At 48.2% G+C, this 17,357-nt stretch overlaps 1 protein-coding gene across 3 annotated transcripts in view; it reads left to right on the forward strand.

Annotated features, from left to right (window-relative positions):
- Positions 1-17,357, forward strand: part of CPNE5 (copine 5) — an 89,820-nt gene that overhangs the window by 27,611 nt on the left and 44,852 nt on the right. Inside the window, exons 4-9 of one of the 3 annotated variants that reach the window (XM_039856107.1) lie at positions 8,642-8,745; positions 10,172-10,211; positions 10,428-10,504; positions 12,314-12,373; positions 14,452-14,502; positions 14,788-14,851. In XM_039856107.1, coding sequence (XP_039712041.1) covers positions 8,642-8,745; positions 10,172-10,211; positions 10,428-10,504; positions 12,314-12,373; positions 14,452-14,502; positions 14,788-14,851 — 396 coding nt within the window. The remainder of the gene's footprint in view (positions 1-8,641; positions 8,746-10,171; positions 10,212-10,427; positions 10,505-12,313; positions 12,374-14,451; positions 14,503-14,787; positions 14,852-17,357) is intronic. The other 2 variants (XM_039856108.1, XM_039856109.1) reach the window with 2 other exon arrangements.

Below are 17,357 nucleotides of genomic sequence, written 5' to 3' on the forward strand. Positions count from 1 at the left end.
GTCAGGGATACTCACCTTTGCCACCTGACTTGTAGAACTACCAAGATCCCACAGGAAGAGTCAACAAGGTGAAAGGGACGATAAGCACTGAAGAAGTTCAGAGGCTGGTCTGGGAGTGGGAAAGCAACATGAGTAAAGACTGGATAGGACGTAGTTCTAGCCTGTTTGTAGTATTAACCTCTTATTGGTTAGTGACTACATCGACTCCTTATTGATTTGGAGCCAGATTTGCCTGGGTTCAAATCCTCTTCCTACCACCCACTCTCTGTGTGACCTTGGGAAATTCACTCTTTGAGTTTTATCATAGTTAATTCATCTGTAAAATGAGGATAATAATAATACCGCCTCATGAGGTTGTTATGAAGATTAAACGAGTTAATATGTGAAAAACACTTAGTGACTGGCACGCAGTAGGGCTACCCGAGGGTTATTATATATATTGAAGACCAGCTATGCAGCAGACTCAGACACTGTGCAGTACTTTATGCACATTCCCTTCTAGCCTTCCCCTGGGGAAGGAATGATTTGCCCCGTTTTAGCAATGAGGAAATGTAGCCTCTGAAGGGTTTTCCATGTTGTCGCATGAAAATAATAAGCAGGAGAACCCTGGCCAATGGGGATCCTGGGCCACTGGCCTGGCCACCCCTCTACATCGCCCTTGTTCTGGGCCCCAGTGAGCCCAGCCATGAGCACTGGCAGGGAATTGACCAGGATGTTGCTTTCAGTAGCTTCCAGTGGGTGGGTTGTGAGGAAGAAGTAGGGTTCCAGATATTAGAAATCTGGAAGCAACAGAGAGAGCCTCTTCCCATGCCGTACCTCCTAGCCAGGAAGTCTGTGTGTCTGAGCAGGGGCCGAATGGGCCAAAGGAGCCTCAGTCCCTCTACTCTCACTAAGCAGCCCTGTTGCCCCAGGGCTCCTCCCACCTCCCCTCTGCTGCCAGGGGCCAGAGGGAATTGTCTTCACACCTTCTCCAAGCAAACTTATACCTTCCATTGGCTTTTTTCTAACTGGCCTGAGCATTTCTGGGTGTGGTAGGGAGCCCACAGGACGTTAACAGAGTAGCTGGTTTGTAAGAGCAAAGGGCCAGCCCTGCATTTTCCCCTCAGCCTTACCCTGTGTGTGTCTGGAGAGAAACCACTTAGAGCTGGGGCTTCCAGGGGACTCAAGCCCGAGGAACCCCTTTAGGCAAGTATAGAAAACTTCTCAGTCACGGAAGGAGAGCAGGAAATGTTCGCGGTTAGGGACAGCAACATCTTAGAGACAAGGCTGAGTTCAGAGACAGGAGATACATACTCCCTGGGTGGCTGGGCCAGGGTTTGGGATTTAGAAAGAACCAGAGTGCTGAATCACAAATCTACAGAGCACATATAATGTCCCAGGCTCTCTTCTAAGTATAATATGTAAATTAAATCATTTAAACCTCCAACAACTCTGTGACATGGGGATAAATGATCATTCCCATATTACAGAAGAGGAAATAGGCACAGAGAAGTGAAGGGATTTGCCCAAGGTCACACAGCCAGTGAGTAGCAGATCCAGGATTTGAATGCAGAAAGCCTCATTCCAGACTGCTCTATAAACTACTTCACTTTACTGCTTTATGTGGGAAACCCGAAGATCTGCCTTCAACACTAGAATCAGTGGTTCTAAAAGCTTTCTGAAGACATGCTTCCCTTTGAGAAACTGATAAAAGCCATGGTTCCTCTCCCCTGAAAGTGCAGACGTGAACAGACAGACATTTGCATTCAATTTCAGTTATAAACACACTTACTTGAAGCTGGTTAAGAGCCTCAAACCCTGACTCTAATCGAGCAAATGCTCTTCCCTGCTGGGTGCTCACCCTGGCACCTGTGTGGATGGATGGGCCAGGAGGACTTCTTTTTATTAAGTGGAGGCTGAGGTGGGAGCCCTGTTCCCTGAGAGTCCCCACTGGGGCCCTTCAGTGGGACAGCCGTGCTGAGACCTTGCATCCCAGAGGACTGTCATGGACATTGAGTGTCTTGGCTGCATGGGCCAGAGTCACGCACTTTATTGACGACATGAATGTTACGCCGTGGATAAAAAGAAGTGGGTGAGGTGAGAATTGTTCTTGGTTTATGTTCGAGTAAGTTGGAAATTGTATGTGTGCGAATGTGTTTGTGAGAGAGAAAGTATACCAGTCAGGGTCCCAGCAGGAAAGAGAATTCTACTCGGCTGGTTTTGCGAAGAGATGTAATTGATTTCTTCCAATAGTATGTGTGAGGTTGAGGAAACCTGTAAGGGACAGTACAGCATCCAGAGGCCCAGAACCAGCAGGGAGCTGTTCCCACCCCAGGCTTGAAGGGGCAGTGGGAGGAGACAGTACTGTAGTCTGGGTGAGGGGCAGAACCTGGCCCTAAGGGGCAGCAGCCCCTCCTGGAAGCAAGGTGCTAAGGCTAGGCCATAACAGGAAGAAATACCCCAACCTCTTTCTCCTCCCATGTCCCATCCACCTGTGCCTACAGTCAGCCAAACCCAACGGGGACCCACAGGGAAAGGGAACCAGGGTGTTGGAGTTCAAAGGGAAGCAATCTCTCGGAGTATAGAGCAGGGCAGAGAAGGAGCTGGGTAGGTGGGACTCGGTAGTGGGGCAGCAGGACACTCCCCAGCATAGAGAACAAGCCTCTGAATCAGTTCAGGCCTGATTGCCAGCCCTTATGGCCCAGACAGGTCGGGAGGCCCATGTCACCCCACTCCCGATCTTGTAGTTAGATGTGGGGCAGGAAGACTCTACTTGCCTGACCTGGGTTCTCACACAGGGCAGTTTGAGGGCCCAGCTGCCCACCTACTCCCATAAATCTCAAGTCTGTGTGATGCAGAGCCCCTGGGAGCCACTTAATTTAGTCCAAAAAGAAGTTTCAATCTTGCCTCCCTTTTGAGGGTCTCACTGGAACTGATGACATGTAATTAATGCTGCTTAATTGATATTCTTGGAGCTTAGTCATGAGGTTTTAGGAGCTCTTGGGAGCATCTTTTATGATATGTCAGGAGATCTTTCCCACTGGGTTTTGTTGCCAGGGACAAGAAGTGAGCTTTTTAGAGGGCAAATACCCTAGTTTCCAGGTTTTTTTCTCATTTGTATTTTCTTTCTTTCTCCCCTCTGGGAGGCTGCTCTGGCCCTGGGGGTCAGGGAGGTCCCCTCATTCTTCCTGATTGCTCAGCCCCTTACTCAATTTCACACCACAGCCCACCTGGTCAACACTTGCTTTCCTACTCTAGGCTCTCTGCATCAGAATCTTGGTAAAACAAAGATTTGGGGGCTTCCCTTCAACTCTGTTGATCAGAGACTTCCTGCGCCCAGGTGTTTGGTGGCCTGTTCCCCAGACTGTGAGCAATGTGAGGCTTCCTCCCATCCTCAGAACCTGGAGTGTGCACAGAGGGGTTCAGAAAGGACCAGAAGGAGAGACAGGCACTTTCAGGGAGCTGGAAAAGTGTTTAGCTCGGATTATGGGTGATAAGGGGTAACCTACCCAGCCCTCCTTCCCCAAGTACAGTCGAATCCAATGCCTTTGTGTGCGGCTTCCCACTGCTAATACCTCATCTCTCGTCCTTACCAGCTTGAAAACTCTATACTTCTGTGCAGAACCTAATACAGCCAAATTGATTTTTCAAGAACATCAGTTCAGTTGTATTCCTACCATCATTAATAGGGGTGTAAATTTGGTCTGACAGGGACCTGGTGGCTTCTTGGATTTTTAAAATCCAAGTTTTCGCAATTTTTTTTCTTTGTTATGAGCCCAAGTAATGAAGGCTATAAAACATCTTTAGTAAGTCCCAGGGTTGTAGATTTCACAGTTGTTAAGTAATGTGCACATGTTAATTACTCCTGAGTCCTGATAATTCATCACTGCCCAGCCTGGCTCACTTGCCCTCTTTCCTGCTCTAGGAGATTCTGGGGGCCCGTGGAGTCCCCCTCCCTATCCTGTTTCCAGGGGAACTCCATTTTCTTCTCCAGCAGAAATCAATCTCTAGGGAATTCCCCTCTATTGAAGCTTCAAGTGCCATTTTAAAAGCAGCGCTGTCATCTTCCCTAATGGGTGTTTTCCTTGGACTATCTGCAGGCAGTGGGGTGGGGAGGGAGGCTGCACAAAAGAATGCTTGCTCCTTCTGGACTGCGGTTTATCTAAAATCCTGCCAGAGGGATTTTCAAAGGTGTTTGAGGGGAGAGGGCAGTGCACTGAGGAGGGGTGAGGCCCTTCTTTAAGGGAGGGCTCTCTTGAACCTGGGTGTTTACCTGGAATATTCTACAAGAAAGCCATTAGCAGAAAATTTCCTTTTGTCCGAAGACAGAACGTATTAAGAATTAGAAAGAGCAGGAGAAGAAAATGCAGGAACTCTTTTGGAACAAGGGTTATACCTTATAAGATTGTTAATGAATTTAGGGGATGGGGCAGGAACCAAGTCTTATTCAACAGGAAGTCCCCTATTGCCTTGCACACAGTAGAGCTTCTGTAAATGCTTGGAGAGTAAACCTCATCTTTATTTGGTTTTCATAATGCTTGAGACCTCCTGCCAGTTACATGAAATAAAAATATAATGGGCTTTGGAGTTAGATATACTCGGGTTTAAATCCCAGCTCTGCCTAGCTGTGGCCCTGGGCGTTACTTAACTTCTCAGATTCTCAGTTTCCTTCCTTGTAAATAGGTAGTAACTCATAGGATTTTTGTGAGAATCGAATGAGATCATGATCTACTTATCCATTGAGCATTCAGGAGGGCCTCAATAAATGTTAGTTTTCTTCCTTCTTCCATCAGTGGTTCTCAACTCCATCTGCACATTAGAATCACCTAGGAAACTTAAAAAAACCACACACACACAGAGTTGTTCAGGCTCCACCAATTGAGATCTGGATTTAATTGGTCTTGGTGGTGCTTGAGCATGGATATTTTTAAAAAGCTCCTATTAAAAGAAACATTTCAAAAAAAGTAAAATCATTAATTCCATACAAATATAAAATGAATGCACGGTAAAGATTTATTTCACTCATTAATTAATGAGGGAACCAGTAAGATGTTACAACTGGTTCAAATACAGCAGGTCGTCAAATAAGGTCTTTTGGTTCAGTGTCGTTTTGTTATAATATTGATGAGATGCCATAGGAACTTAATTCTTGTTTATATCCATTAGCCTGTGGTAAAATTTGTTTTGTTATACATCATTTCCCTTAAAGTCACAGAACCTTTTGATGACGTTAAGTGAGGACTTATTGTAATTCAAATAACCGTACACATAGGCAATCAAGAATGCTGAAATGAATGTATCGACAGATGCAAAATTGGTCAATATCCACAGGGTAATAATCAAATAATCTATTGCATTCCACTAAACAAAATTCATTTGCATTTCTATGGATAAGAATCACTTGCATTATTCTATGCCTTCTACAATTTACAGTTGTTACGTAGCTCAAAGATAATGAAAAGGTGCAAACCTCTATGAAGTCAGATACCTGGACTAATATGTGGAATGGGGCACCCAGTAGTCTGCTTTTTTGTGTATTGCAATATCTTTCACACTTCCCCAGTGATTCTGAGGTGCAGCCAGCGGGGAGGATCCTGCTGGAGACTTTGTATATAGCTCTGTTAGCACTGTTATCACACTGTATTGTAGTTATTTATGCGTCATCCCACCAGTGATAGAGAAGTCTCTAAGTACAGGGGTCATATTCTATTTATGTTTGTAGCTCAATACCCAGCACACTGCCTGGCCTACACTAAGTACTTAAAAACTGTTTGTTGACTTAATAATAGAATTGAATTGGATGATAACTCTAGGAAGTAAGTAGGACAAGTAGTGTTCTCCATCTTCTGATGAGGAAACTGAAGCTTTGAAAGGCTCTGATCAAGTCACACGATTAGCTCGTGATGAAGTTAGGACTCAAACCCACTCAGCCATTTCCTCGTTGAACAATTTCTGAGTACCCACTGTGTACCAGCCACTGGGCGCAGTGAGCTTCTGCTGTCCTTACCCCTGGGACTTTACATTTAGTGCAACATGGCCTAGAATGCATGGGCCAGAATGCCTGGGTTGAGCCGTGAAGTCAGCAATTATTAGCCGTGTGACCCTGGACAAAGTACTCAGCTTTTCTGTGCTTTTGTTTTCTCATCTATAAAATGAGGGAAGCCTACCATAAAAGAATTAAATAAGGTAACATGGTACAAAATGTTCAACACAATTCCTGGTGGTAAATCATCTGTGACTGTGAGCCTGAGACTATTAAATAGTGTTGGGTCCTGGGCTGCAAAGATGGGGAGAACTTGGATCCTCCTGCTGCTTCAGAAGCTCAGCCTAGTGGGGTGGAAAGAGCCTCAGTAGATCATTATCAGGGGATGTGGTAATGTAGCGATAGGGATGTGAGGCGGATTGTGGGGGCACAAGGGAAGGGCTGGGAGTCGGAGAGCCAGACTTCTGGGGAGCTGAGTCGTCAAGTGTTAGTAATTGGCCCCCATTGTGGCAGGGGAGGGGGGGCGGGGTGCGGGCATTAAGAGGTTGCTGTAGTGGTTGAGATGAGAAAATGGTGAGACCTGACCAAGGCCACAGCAGAGGAAGAGGGGTCAAGAGAGAGGTTTAGCTGATGGAATTGAGTGGAGCAAGATGTTGATTAGATGAGGGGGTGAAGGCAAGGAGGTGCCAAGTCTCGTAATCCTCAGGTGACCCACACTGCCTAGGGTGGGAGATTTCTCTTGGCAGGTTTCTACCTTAGTTAAGGGTAGAAGAGGACACTAGGATATGTCCCAGATAGTGGGGGCCTTGCCGACCACACTTGAGAGGGGCCCATGTGCTAGCATTTTTCTGGGCTGCAGAGCCGCATCAAGGAGGACCAGTACTTAGGATTAATTTTTTGTTTTGGCAATTACTGCCCAAATCAAAAAAAAAAAAGTGTTTATATTAAGAAAGATTAACAACTTATTTAAAATATTTATTTTGCATCTGCCTGTCTTGTTTACTTTGGGGAATATTGTGTCCTCCCTTCATAGAGCGTAAAGTACAGTGCTTTTGTGCTTTATCTTTTAGCTCCATTACCCTTTTTTAAAACAAAATGTCACCAAAAGTATCCAGTGTATTCTATATATATATATTATATATATAAAATATATATATATTATATATATAAAATATATATATATACACACATATATATATATTTTATATATATATAATATATATATATTTATATATATATATATGTGTATATATATATATATATATATATATATATAAGAGAGCTGCTCTGATGGAAGCGATGGCCTGGAATCATGCCCACGCTGCCCTCCTCCATGGCACAGAAGACTTCTAGGAACTCAGGGCCCTGGGTCCCATGGTATAGCCCAGTGGTTCTCAAAGGGAGGTCCCTGCACCACCAGCAGCAGCACCTGCATTTTTAGAAATGCAGATTCTCAGGTATCACCCTGAACCTACTGAATCAGAACATTTGGGAGTGAGGCCTACATCTGTGTTTTAACGAACCCTCCAAGTGATTCTGATGCCCAAAAGTACAGAATGACTTTCCTTAAGCCATCTGGGGAGTTTAATGGATGCAATTATTGAGTGTCTAAAATATGCAAAATTCTAGAATATATGCTACTGGGGACACCAAGAAAGTCAAGTCTGTGTGTTAGTTATCTGTTGCTGAGTCACAAATTAGCCGAGTTTAGACACTTAAACAACAGGGTCATGAATCTGTGTGTAGCTCTATGGGGTCCTCTATCTCACAAGGCTGTAGTCAAGGGTATTGGCCAGAGCCTCAGTCATCACAAGGTTCAGTTGGAGCAGGATCCACTTATTAGTTCAGTCAGATTCTTAGGGGTGGGTCGGCCACCCTTAGTTCCATGCCACATGGGCCTCTCCATAGGACAATTCACAACATGGCAGCTGCCTTCATCAAAGTGAGCCAGCTAGAGAAAGGGAGAGAAGGTGCCTAAGACAGAAGTCATAGTCCTTTATAGTATAATCTTGGCAACAACTTATGCTCTAGTCTTTTCATCAGAAGTGAGTCACTAGGTCCAGCCCACATTCAAGAGGAGGGATTACACGAGGCTGTGGATCCTAGGAGGTGGGGTTTTTAAAGATCCCGCAGTCTCTGACTCTGTCCTTGAGTGTATCAATGGGCCATCAAATAACTATAAACCTAACTGGAATCAGTCAGGGAAGGATGGTGGTCATGGGGGCAGGCACAAGCTCAGTGGCAGTTCAGACAGAAGTAAAACTTTCTGGTTGGAGGAATCAGGAAGGTTTCCTAGAGGAGATGGCATTTAACAATGGACCTTGAAGGAATGGAGGACATGTCACTGGCTCAGCGTGGGAGGCCAGGTGGAGGACAAAGCATAGGCAAAGGCAATGAGGTAGGAAAGTGAAGCACCTGCTCAGGTATCCAGGTATCCAAACCATTCAACTTGGGTGGAGCCTAGATAGAGACAGGAAGAATAAAGCTGGGGCCGTAACTTGGACAGTGTCTGTTGTTAGATGGAGGAGCTGTCACTTTGACTGGGAGCGGGGCCAGGAGCCAGGAGAGGTATGGCTTCTGTTACTAGGACTGAGGGGCCAGGACTGAGGGGCTCTGAGTTCAGTGCTTGCCTTCTCTACTTGCCTGGCCCTGAGGTCCACGCCCCATCCCCCCTTGCAGTTTGGACGCACTGAAGTCATCGACAACACACTCAATCCCGACTTTGTGCGCAAATTCATTGTGGATTACTTCTTTGAGGAGAAGCAGAACCTCCGTTTCGACCTGTAAGTGGAAGATGGTGCTGGGGACGGGGCTAGGGGAGGAAGCATGGATGGGAGGTACTTACCAGGAAGGAGGGCGGTGGGCGGGGACTGTGATGTTAGAGGAAGCCGGGGGTTAGCCTGGAGTAAAAGTGACAATTAGCTGAAGTCCAGCCCCACCCTCATCAAGAGATGGAAGGGAGATGGGGAGAGGGAACAAAGCATCCCCACATTGGTCTGACTGACCGGGAGAGCACTGAGCAAGCCACCTGACTGAGGGGGTCATGGTTGAGGAAAGATCTTCGGAACAATTCTAGCTCTATCTGCAGGAGTCCTTTTCTTCCCAGGTGACCGGGAGGTCTCCACTGACCTCTTCCTCTGTCACAGCTTGTTCTGGGAGAGGGCACCCTCTAGTCTGCCCTCCTGCAATCAGGGCTCCAGGCTGACAGGGCTCCAGGAATCTACAAAGATGCAGAGGGCCCTCTCCTGAGGGTAAAGATGATGGTGGGATTTCGGGCTGATGAACAGGTGGAGGAGTGTTGTTTTGTTGTTTTTAGGGGGTGTGGGTGGTTACAAAGGACTACGTCCCAGAGAACTGTGGACAGAGTAGGGTCTGATAGTGCAAAGGAGAAAATGCAGTGGAAGGAGATGACTTTGGAGGGAGTGATGGGAGGATGTCAGTGAAGCCCCCTATAGAGAAGTCACCTTGTGACATTTTGGAGAGAGACAGTGCTCAGGGCAGGGGACTGGCATGAGAATGACTGCCACTCAGCTGGAGTTATCTGGGCCTGGAATGGCTGCATGGTTGTAGAGATGGCTGAATGAGTGGGTAGAGGGGGGATGCTGGAGGGAGGGCTGTGGGTGAGGCTTCGATGAGCTGTCTCCAGGTGGAGGGAGGTTCCCAGCTGCAAGATCAGCCTGCCTACAGTTGGCTGAGGTGGTGTTAATGTCTCTTACCTTCATGGAAGACCAGGCCCAGGTGCAGGCTGGTAAAATAATCAGAGAAGGTCAAAGGCAAAGTATTGAGTTCCAAGGACAGCAGAGCCTTAGCTAGAAAGATGGGAGAATAGGCAGTGATGGGCAAGGTGGCTCAGCCACCTGTGAACCAGCCAAGGTGGCAGAGCCATTTATTTTATTTTTGTAATTCTTCATGAAGTGCACGCACGTGCGTGTGTGTGTGTGTATTGAAGTGCACAAATCTTAGGAGTCCACCTCATGGTGCATTTTTACATCCGTTTATACTTGTGTAATCACCACCTAAATCAAGAGACAGAACATGTCCAGCACCCCAGAAGGCTCACATTTACATCTCCAGCCATGACTCCCAGAAATATCCACTGCATTAGAGCCTGTTTTGGGGGGTGCAGGGGTCTTGACTCAGCTCAAGGACCCAGGTGGTGTTGGGCAGAATGCTCTGGCTTCCTGCACCATCTCTCTTTGTTCCCTGCAGATATGACGTTGACTCGAAGAGCCCTGACTTATCCAAACACGTGAGTTCCACCCGTGACTGCCCAGTGATTCTGAAAGTCTCTTAAATGCCAAGCTCGGAGTTGGCCTCGGGCTTCACTGTGACACAGAGTGTGTGTCTGATGCTGCGTCTTGTCATTTCAGAGCCATCACACTTCCAGGGGTGAGGGGATGGGGGAGGTGGGATGGTTGTGAGCAGAGTAGGTGACACTTGTCTTTTCTGTACCCTGGATATGCAGGATTTCCTGGGCCAGGCCTTCTGTACCCTCGGAGAGATTGTGGGGTCCCCTGGGAGCCGCCTGGAGAAGCCCCTCACGTAAGTGTACGGTGGGGGATGGGGCCTGTCTGGGTTGCTTCTTCAGTGACGGGCCAACTTCCCACCCACTCCCGCTGAGGGCATCATTCAGTGAAGCAGTCAGCCCGCCCTGAGGGATAATTAGGAATAAGGAGACCCCATGGACTGACCCTTCTAGGGCTTTTAACCCAGTTACCTTGGTTATTAAGCCCCGTATTTCTAGGATGGCCCTCAGATGCTGTTTAGTCCCCCATCATTATCATTGTGTAGGAGAAGAAAGCAAAGCTCAGAGAGGGGAAGTAACTTGTCCAAGGCCACACAGCTAGAAAGTGGGAGAGCTGGGGTTTGAAGGGAGGGTTCTACTCACATAGCACATACTTCGGATTGTTCACACCTTGTTATAGGTCAGAGCTGGGTATAGTGAGGCCCTCCCCATCTCACCCTGCCCTTGGCAGTCTGCATTAAAGGGACTTAAGTGCTTTTAGGGAAAAGCCATTACTCAGAGCAGGCTCTGGGATGAGAAGTCCCAAGGCTTCTCACAATGGAGTCTGAGGGTGGCTTCAGGACCAGCCAGGGCTGACCAGGTGGTGATGGTGACCTCTCTTGTCCCTATTTCACATGAAGCCCCAAAAGCAGAGACCAGGCAAGAGAGGCCTGAAAACTGGGATAAGCATCCAGGTCATCGGGCAGGGTGGGCAGGAAAGGGGGATCAGGCTGGGCTGAGCATCAACTCCCAACTTGCTTCTGCCATGTTCACACTACATTCTCTCCCCTTACTGTGATCAATAACTGCAGAATGTGCTACTCTATGTGTATGAGGGGTGATCTCTCTCCCAGGCCCTTGTCTCTGACCCCCAGTAACTGTGTGGTAACTTCGGGGACTATAGAAAGTCCTCCCTGCTCCCCAAAAGGTCACCTACTCTGGGTTCACAGAAAATAATAATAGCTATCATTTATTGAGAACAGGGAGAAAAACCCACATTTTGTGCGATTTGAAGCTTATAGAATTTGGGGTCCCAGGAATGAGTGTGGGTGTGTTTCTGCCCCTCTTGGCTCCCAACTGCTTGGGTCAAAAGCCCACAAGTCACTTGGGTCTGTTTCTCGCCTGCTGTCACCTGCTCTGCCTTTGGTAGAGGGCATACCTGGGGAGACTGAGGAAGACTTGGGGTAGGAGATGGCAAGGGGACTGGGCCTTAAAGGACAAGCAGCATCTAAACTGTCCAGAGTGGTGGAGACGTTTTGTGTTGCTGAAGGAAGGGGACCTATTCTGCCTACTGAAGGTTTCGTGTGTCTGTGTGCTGTTGTCTCCCTGGCTAGACCTGCAAACAGCCCCCTTTCACTGGGCATGTCTTCTGGGCCAGACAGAGTTTTACTTCCTGGATGTCACGTGATTCTCTCAGCAATCTCCCCACTTCACAGCCTGAACCCTGAGCCTCAAAGAGTTAGAGCAGTGGTTCTCAGACTGTAGCAGACATGGCAACCTCTGGAGGGCGTGTTAAACACAGACTTCTGGGCTCCCCTCTTCTGCCCCAGAGTCACAACATCCAGGGTCCAGGGTGGGGCCTGAGAATTTATATTTCTAACATATCCCCAGGGGATGCTGATGCTACTGGACCCAACTTGGATAACCCCTGAGGTAGCATTGCCCAGGACTTCATAACAAGGTTTGAGAAGACGAACTCTCCTTCCTCTGACCTGTGGCTTTTGATCCTGTTTTGATGTTTGATTGAGACCAGAAAACCCTCTCCAAGAATTCAGATGCCAAGTGCTCTGGCCTCTCAGGACGTGTGTACTTGGCTCATGACGTGCTCTCTCTCTCTCTCTGCACAGGATAGGAGCATTCAGCCTGAATTCCAGGACGGGCAAACCCATGCCAGCTGTGTCCAACGGGTAGGTCACCAGACATCTCTGCCCCTGGAGTCCTCAGACATCCAGCCAGCTCTGTAGAGGGCCTTCAGAGTATAGGCCCAGCACCGTGTATTCAGCCCTGGTCAGGAGGACAGAGAGAGTCCTGGGTCCCTCTTCAAGGACCCGAGCACTTTGGGCTACTCTGCAGCTGGCCCCTTCCCCCATCCAGGCTAGATAGAGCTCAAGCTTCTGCAGCCCCAGTGGCTCATGGGACTTCTGGGAGCAGGGTAGAGCCTAGAAGTAGGGGCTGTTAACAGAAGTCAGCTGGGGCTGGCACTTTCCCTTCCCTTCCTCTCTCCTTGGCCTAGTTCCTTCACCTCCCACCTCTTACCCTTTTTTCTCTCCTCTTTCTCCTCCCTTTTCTTCATCCCCTCACTCCTCTTCCCCTCCATTTCTTCCACTGCTGGATGTCAGCCTCCTCCTCAGAGGAGCTTCAGCTAAATCCTCAGTTTTTGCATGTGCTCACCAGCTGTGGTGGGCCAGCCTCCACCCTGACTGTCTGCTTTTGGCTGGCTTTATGCAAGTGTGGGCCATGCAGACCTTCCCCACTCCTTCCCTCTCCTCTCTTGGTGGGAGGGAGAGTCCTCACCCCAGCAGAGGGTTCGGGGGAGCATTTGCTTGGGAGACCAACCTGGAGGTCCCTCCCAAAGAGGTAACATTTTGGCAAAGTAAACAAAGCTTCACTGGCCTTTGCTGAGGGCCCCTAGGAGTTGGGGGTCTTAGGAGCTAGATTGGCCACCAGACCAACTGGATGTGAGAAAGGGGCCTTCAGGGACTCAGGGAGGCTCACAGCCCAGGAAGGTTGTGGATGGTAATTCACAAGGAGAGTAGAGAAGCAGCAGTTAGAGAGCAGGAGTCAGAGAGAGAAACAAAGAGGGAGGGTGAGAAAGACCAGGGGGACAGAGGGAGAGAGAGAAAGTGAAGTGGAGCAGGTGGGAACAAGGCTGGAGAGAGGGGAAGGAAAGATTGGAAATAGAAAAGGGGCTCAGAGGCAAAGAAAGGAACAGATGGAGAAGCGCTGGTTGAGGAGGCTGGTGTGAGGATTTTATCGCCTGGTCAAACAAATCATATCTCTCCTACCAGGGAGGGCCAGGCAGGGGGTGGGGAAGGGCTTTTTGGCACTCAGTTCAGCTGCCCCTGTCTAGGGGAACCAGCTGGCAGGCACTGCCACCTGCCTGTGGCAGGGAAACCTCCAGATGTGGCCCCTGCTCTGCTCACCTGATTTGGAGAGATCTAGGCTGTCTCATCAGCCCCCAGGGTCAGCTCCCCTGCCTTCTCTGTTTGAGAGCCTTTCCCTCCAAGAACTGGTGCAGGGAAGAGCTCCATCAGTGGTTCTCAAAGTGTGTTCCATAGACGGCATGTTGGTGGTCCCGAGGCTGGCCTGAGTGTGGGGCTAGATTTTATCAGCTTTGTACATTTGTCAAGGAAAGGGGGCAGGGAAGGAAATGATGCTCCTTGAGGGCCTTGTTTGTGCCAGGCACTGTGTGTACATATCAGTAAAATGGATGCTACAGTCTAACCCATTTTATGGATGAGGAACCTAAGGCTCAGAGAGATATAGTAATGAGCCCAAAGTCATGCAGCTACTAGACAACCTGACATTTTCTTCTAGCTCCCAGTGGGCCCTGGCTGCACTGGGACTCCCAGGTTAGTTCCAAATGTCAGAGTGGGATGGGCTGGTGCCTGGAGTAGGGTTCCCTCCTGACCAAGGGAAGAGGTGGTGCAGGTCTCCTGGGTGGAGCCCCATCCTGGGAACTTGCCCTCCTGGAAGGGATTCTCTGGGTGGGTCGACTTCAGGTCCTGGTTGCCCACGTCACTGAGGAGCTGCATGATTGGCTGAGATCTCTCCAGGAGAGAGACCCCAGCCAAGCAGTTCCAGGGGAGGTAGCCTTGGAGAAAGGCTGGATGCGCTGCCCCCAAGGGTATACCAGCCCTCCTGCCTTACTCCTTGCTGTTCTTCCTCGATGAATCAGAGCAGCTCAGTGCTGGAATGTTCTGGGACTCTGGGGTCAGCTGGGTGCAGGGTGGGGTGGCTAGCCCATGAGGTCTTTTGCCCACAGAAGTGGTCTTTGGATGGAAAGTTTGAGAACCACTGGTCTGGAAGCCTCCGGGTGAGTCTGGATGCTTTTCCAATTCTAGGACTTTCACTGCAGACACTACCCTTCCTGGTGGGCTCTCGGGGAGCAGGGGCGGGGCAGCTCCAGGCCTGGGGCCTGGCCCAGGAAGCAGTGCACTAGGCCACACTGCCACAGTGTTTCAGGAGACTCTGTCTTCTCAGGGGCTTGGGCCAGATCTGCTGGGTGGTGAGGGCGGGAGAGGATGAGGGCTGATACAGGGAGTGTGCTGGTTGTATCTCTTTGTCTGGCTCTCCATTCTTTTATTTTCTCCTCTCCCAGTGGTGTCCCAGGGAAGAAATGTGGCACCATCATCCTGTCTGCTGAGGAGCTCAGCAACTGTAGGGTGAGTGGCAGAGGGACTCCAGGACAGGACCTGTTAGAGGCGGTTGGGGTGGTATGGGGGCAGGCTGGCATCCTTGTGACCCCAGGACCATGTGTGTCCTTGGAGGGAATAGGAAGACAGGGCTCTTCAGTCTGACCTGGCTGTCGTAGAATTTTGTAAAATCAGAGCTAGAAGATGTCCCTTTTTATGGCTGAGCAACTGAGGCTCAGGCATGGGGAGGAACTTGCCCATAATTAGCTGCAGAGCTGGGCCCGGAGCCCTGGTACTCTGGCTGTCATGACAGGGCTTCTTCCACTCTTTATCATGGCACCACTCATCTGTCCTTGAGCCAAGATTGCCTTGGAACCAACTCTGGTAGCAGAGGAGGCTTTTCGTCTGGGAGTTTGTGCGCTTGGCATTTAGTTGTCATTTTTTACTTTTAGTTCTAGAGTAGGGTGACAATTCTGCCATGAGGGGAGCGAGGCTGGTAAAAGTGTGTGTGTGTGTGTGTGTGTGTAAAAGGCAAGTGGTGTGTGTGTGTGTTGGGAAGCCAGACTCTACAGTCCTATGCAGCCCTTGGTTTTACTACTTCTGTAGGACTGTGGAGAAACAGGAGATGATGACAGCTGAAGGGGCAGCTGAGAAGGGGCTCAGGGGACCCAATGGCTAATCATAATAATAAAATATAGTTCTTATTTGTTGAGTAATGGGCATTTTATGTAAGTTTTCATGACTACTGACAACAATCGTAAGAGATAGGTACAATTGTTATTCCCATTTTATGGATGGAAATTGAGGAAAATTGAGGAAATTGAGGAAATTGAGGCTCAGAGAGACTGTCACCTGTTCAAGGACAAGAAGTGGTAGAGTCAGGGTTCTAATCCAAGTCAACTTGATTTTAAAACCCGGCCACCCAGGTTAGCATGCCTCTTAGGTTAATTAGGAACCACAGGTTTCAGGAATGCAGTAGGTCCTGAGGAGAAAAGGTGGAGGCAGCAATAGAGTGTGAGCACAAGACCAAGTTTGGGGTAACCGGGGACCCAGCTTCCCATGAGGCTGGATCCAGCTCAGGTTAGAGGGCCTGGGAGGGATGAGAAGAAACAAGATTTTCTGAACGCCCTGGGAGTTCTGTTAACTATCTGTTAACTATCAATATATATTTACAATTGAGAAAAAAATTTTAAATTGTATATTGATTTATTTAAAAATAACGGTAGTTTAACCCATTACAGGTTGACATAAATAACATCTCTTTTGAAAAAGAACTACAGTTTCTAAAGCAAAAGTTATTTAGTGAGAAGAATGGCCTCGTTTTATATTTTTGTAAATCTCAGTAATATCTGGCTTAAGGGAAGAGAACTGGATTTTCATATCTGCTTCTACAGTCGATCTATTGTGATATTCCTGTCAAGTAACTTCTAGAATACTCCATATCTGATTAGCATTATTATGAAGATAATTTTGGCCTCATGAACCACCCCCCAGGGTTCCTGGTCCATACTTTGAGAACTAGAGGTATAAATTGTTAGCCAACATTAATTGAGCAATTATTCTGAACCACACACTGTGCTAAATGGTTACATTTCTCAACTTATTTATCTGATGTGTTACAATATGTAATGTGATATGTAGTGTGATGTATTATAATATCTGATGTATTATGTCTTCATTTTACAGAGAGGGTAAGTGACTTGTCCAAGGTCATACAGCCACTGTGTAGAAGAGATTGAACCCAGGCAGTCTGGTTCCAGAGCCAGGGTCTTTAACCACTAGGCTGTGGTGTCACAAACTGCTTTCAGGGGCTTCCAGCTAGGAAATAAGACACAGAGTGGATAAGACAGGGCAGTATAGCGAAAACCAAATCAGCTCATATATAACTGCTTCTTTTGGTTTCTCTACTGGTCAGTTTACCTCAGTGGGTTTGGAGGAACTTGACGGCAGGACTAAACCTCCTCCAAAGTCTACACCCAGTGGGTGCTTAGTAGGTGCTCACGAAGACCTTCCATGGATCCATGGCTGAATGAACAGGAAACACAGACCTAATGTTCAGGAGTGGGTGATGATGAAAGCTACACCTGTGTATGCTGATAATTTGGACGCTACTGGAATTCAGGAGGGAGAGAACCCAGCTGAATTTCGGCTTAAGCTTCCCGAACGTGTTTCTCCCCCTGTATGTTGGGGTTGATAGGGTCGTTGTGAGGATTAAAGGAGATGGACTGTGCCTCACTGGGCCTGGCTCCTAGTGGGTGCCTGGGAAAGATTGAATCTGAATGCCTTGAAACCTAAATTCAGTTTGCCCCCAAGTCTAGCTCAGCTGGTGACTTCCTCCCTAGTTTATAATTAAATAAGGTCATATAAATGAAAGTGCTTTGGAAAGTCTAAAGCTCTAGAAAGTGCTGGGTGTTGGCATTGGTCTAGTTTTCCAGGATTGGTAAATTTGAATTTAATACCTATTAGGCGCCCCCTCTTTCTCCTCCTTCCCCATCCCTCCCCTCCCCTCCTTTATCCAGGGATGGCAGTAGTTTCC

Source organism: Pteropus medius, unplaced genomic scaffold (genome assembly GCF_902729225.1).
Source record: "Pteropus medius unplaced genomic scaffold, Ma_sr-lr_union100, whole genome shotgun sequence".
Taxonomy (NCBI): domain Eukaryota; kingdom Metazoa; phylum Chordata; class Mammalia; order Chiroptera; family Pteropodidae; genus Pteropus; species Pteropus medius.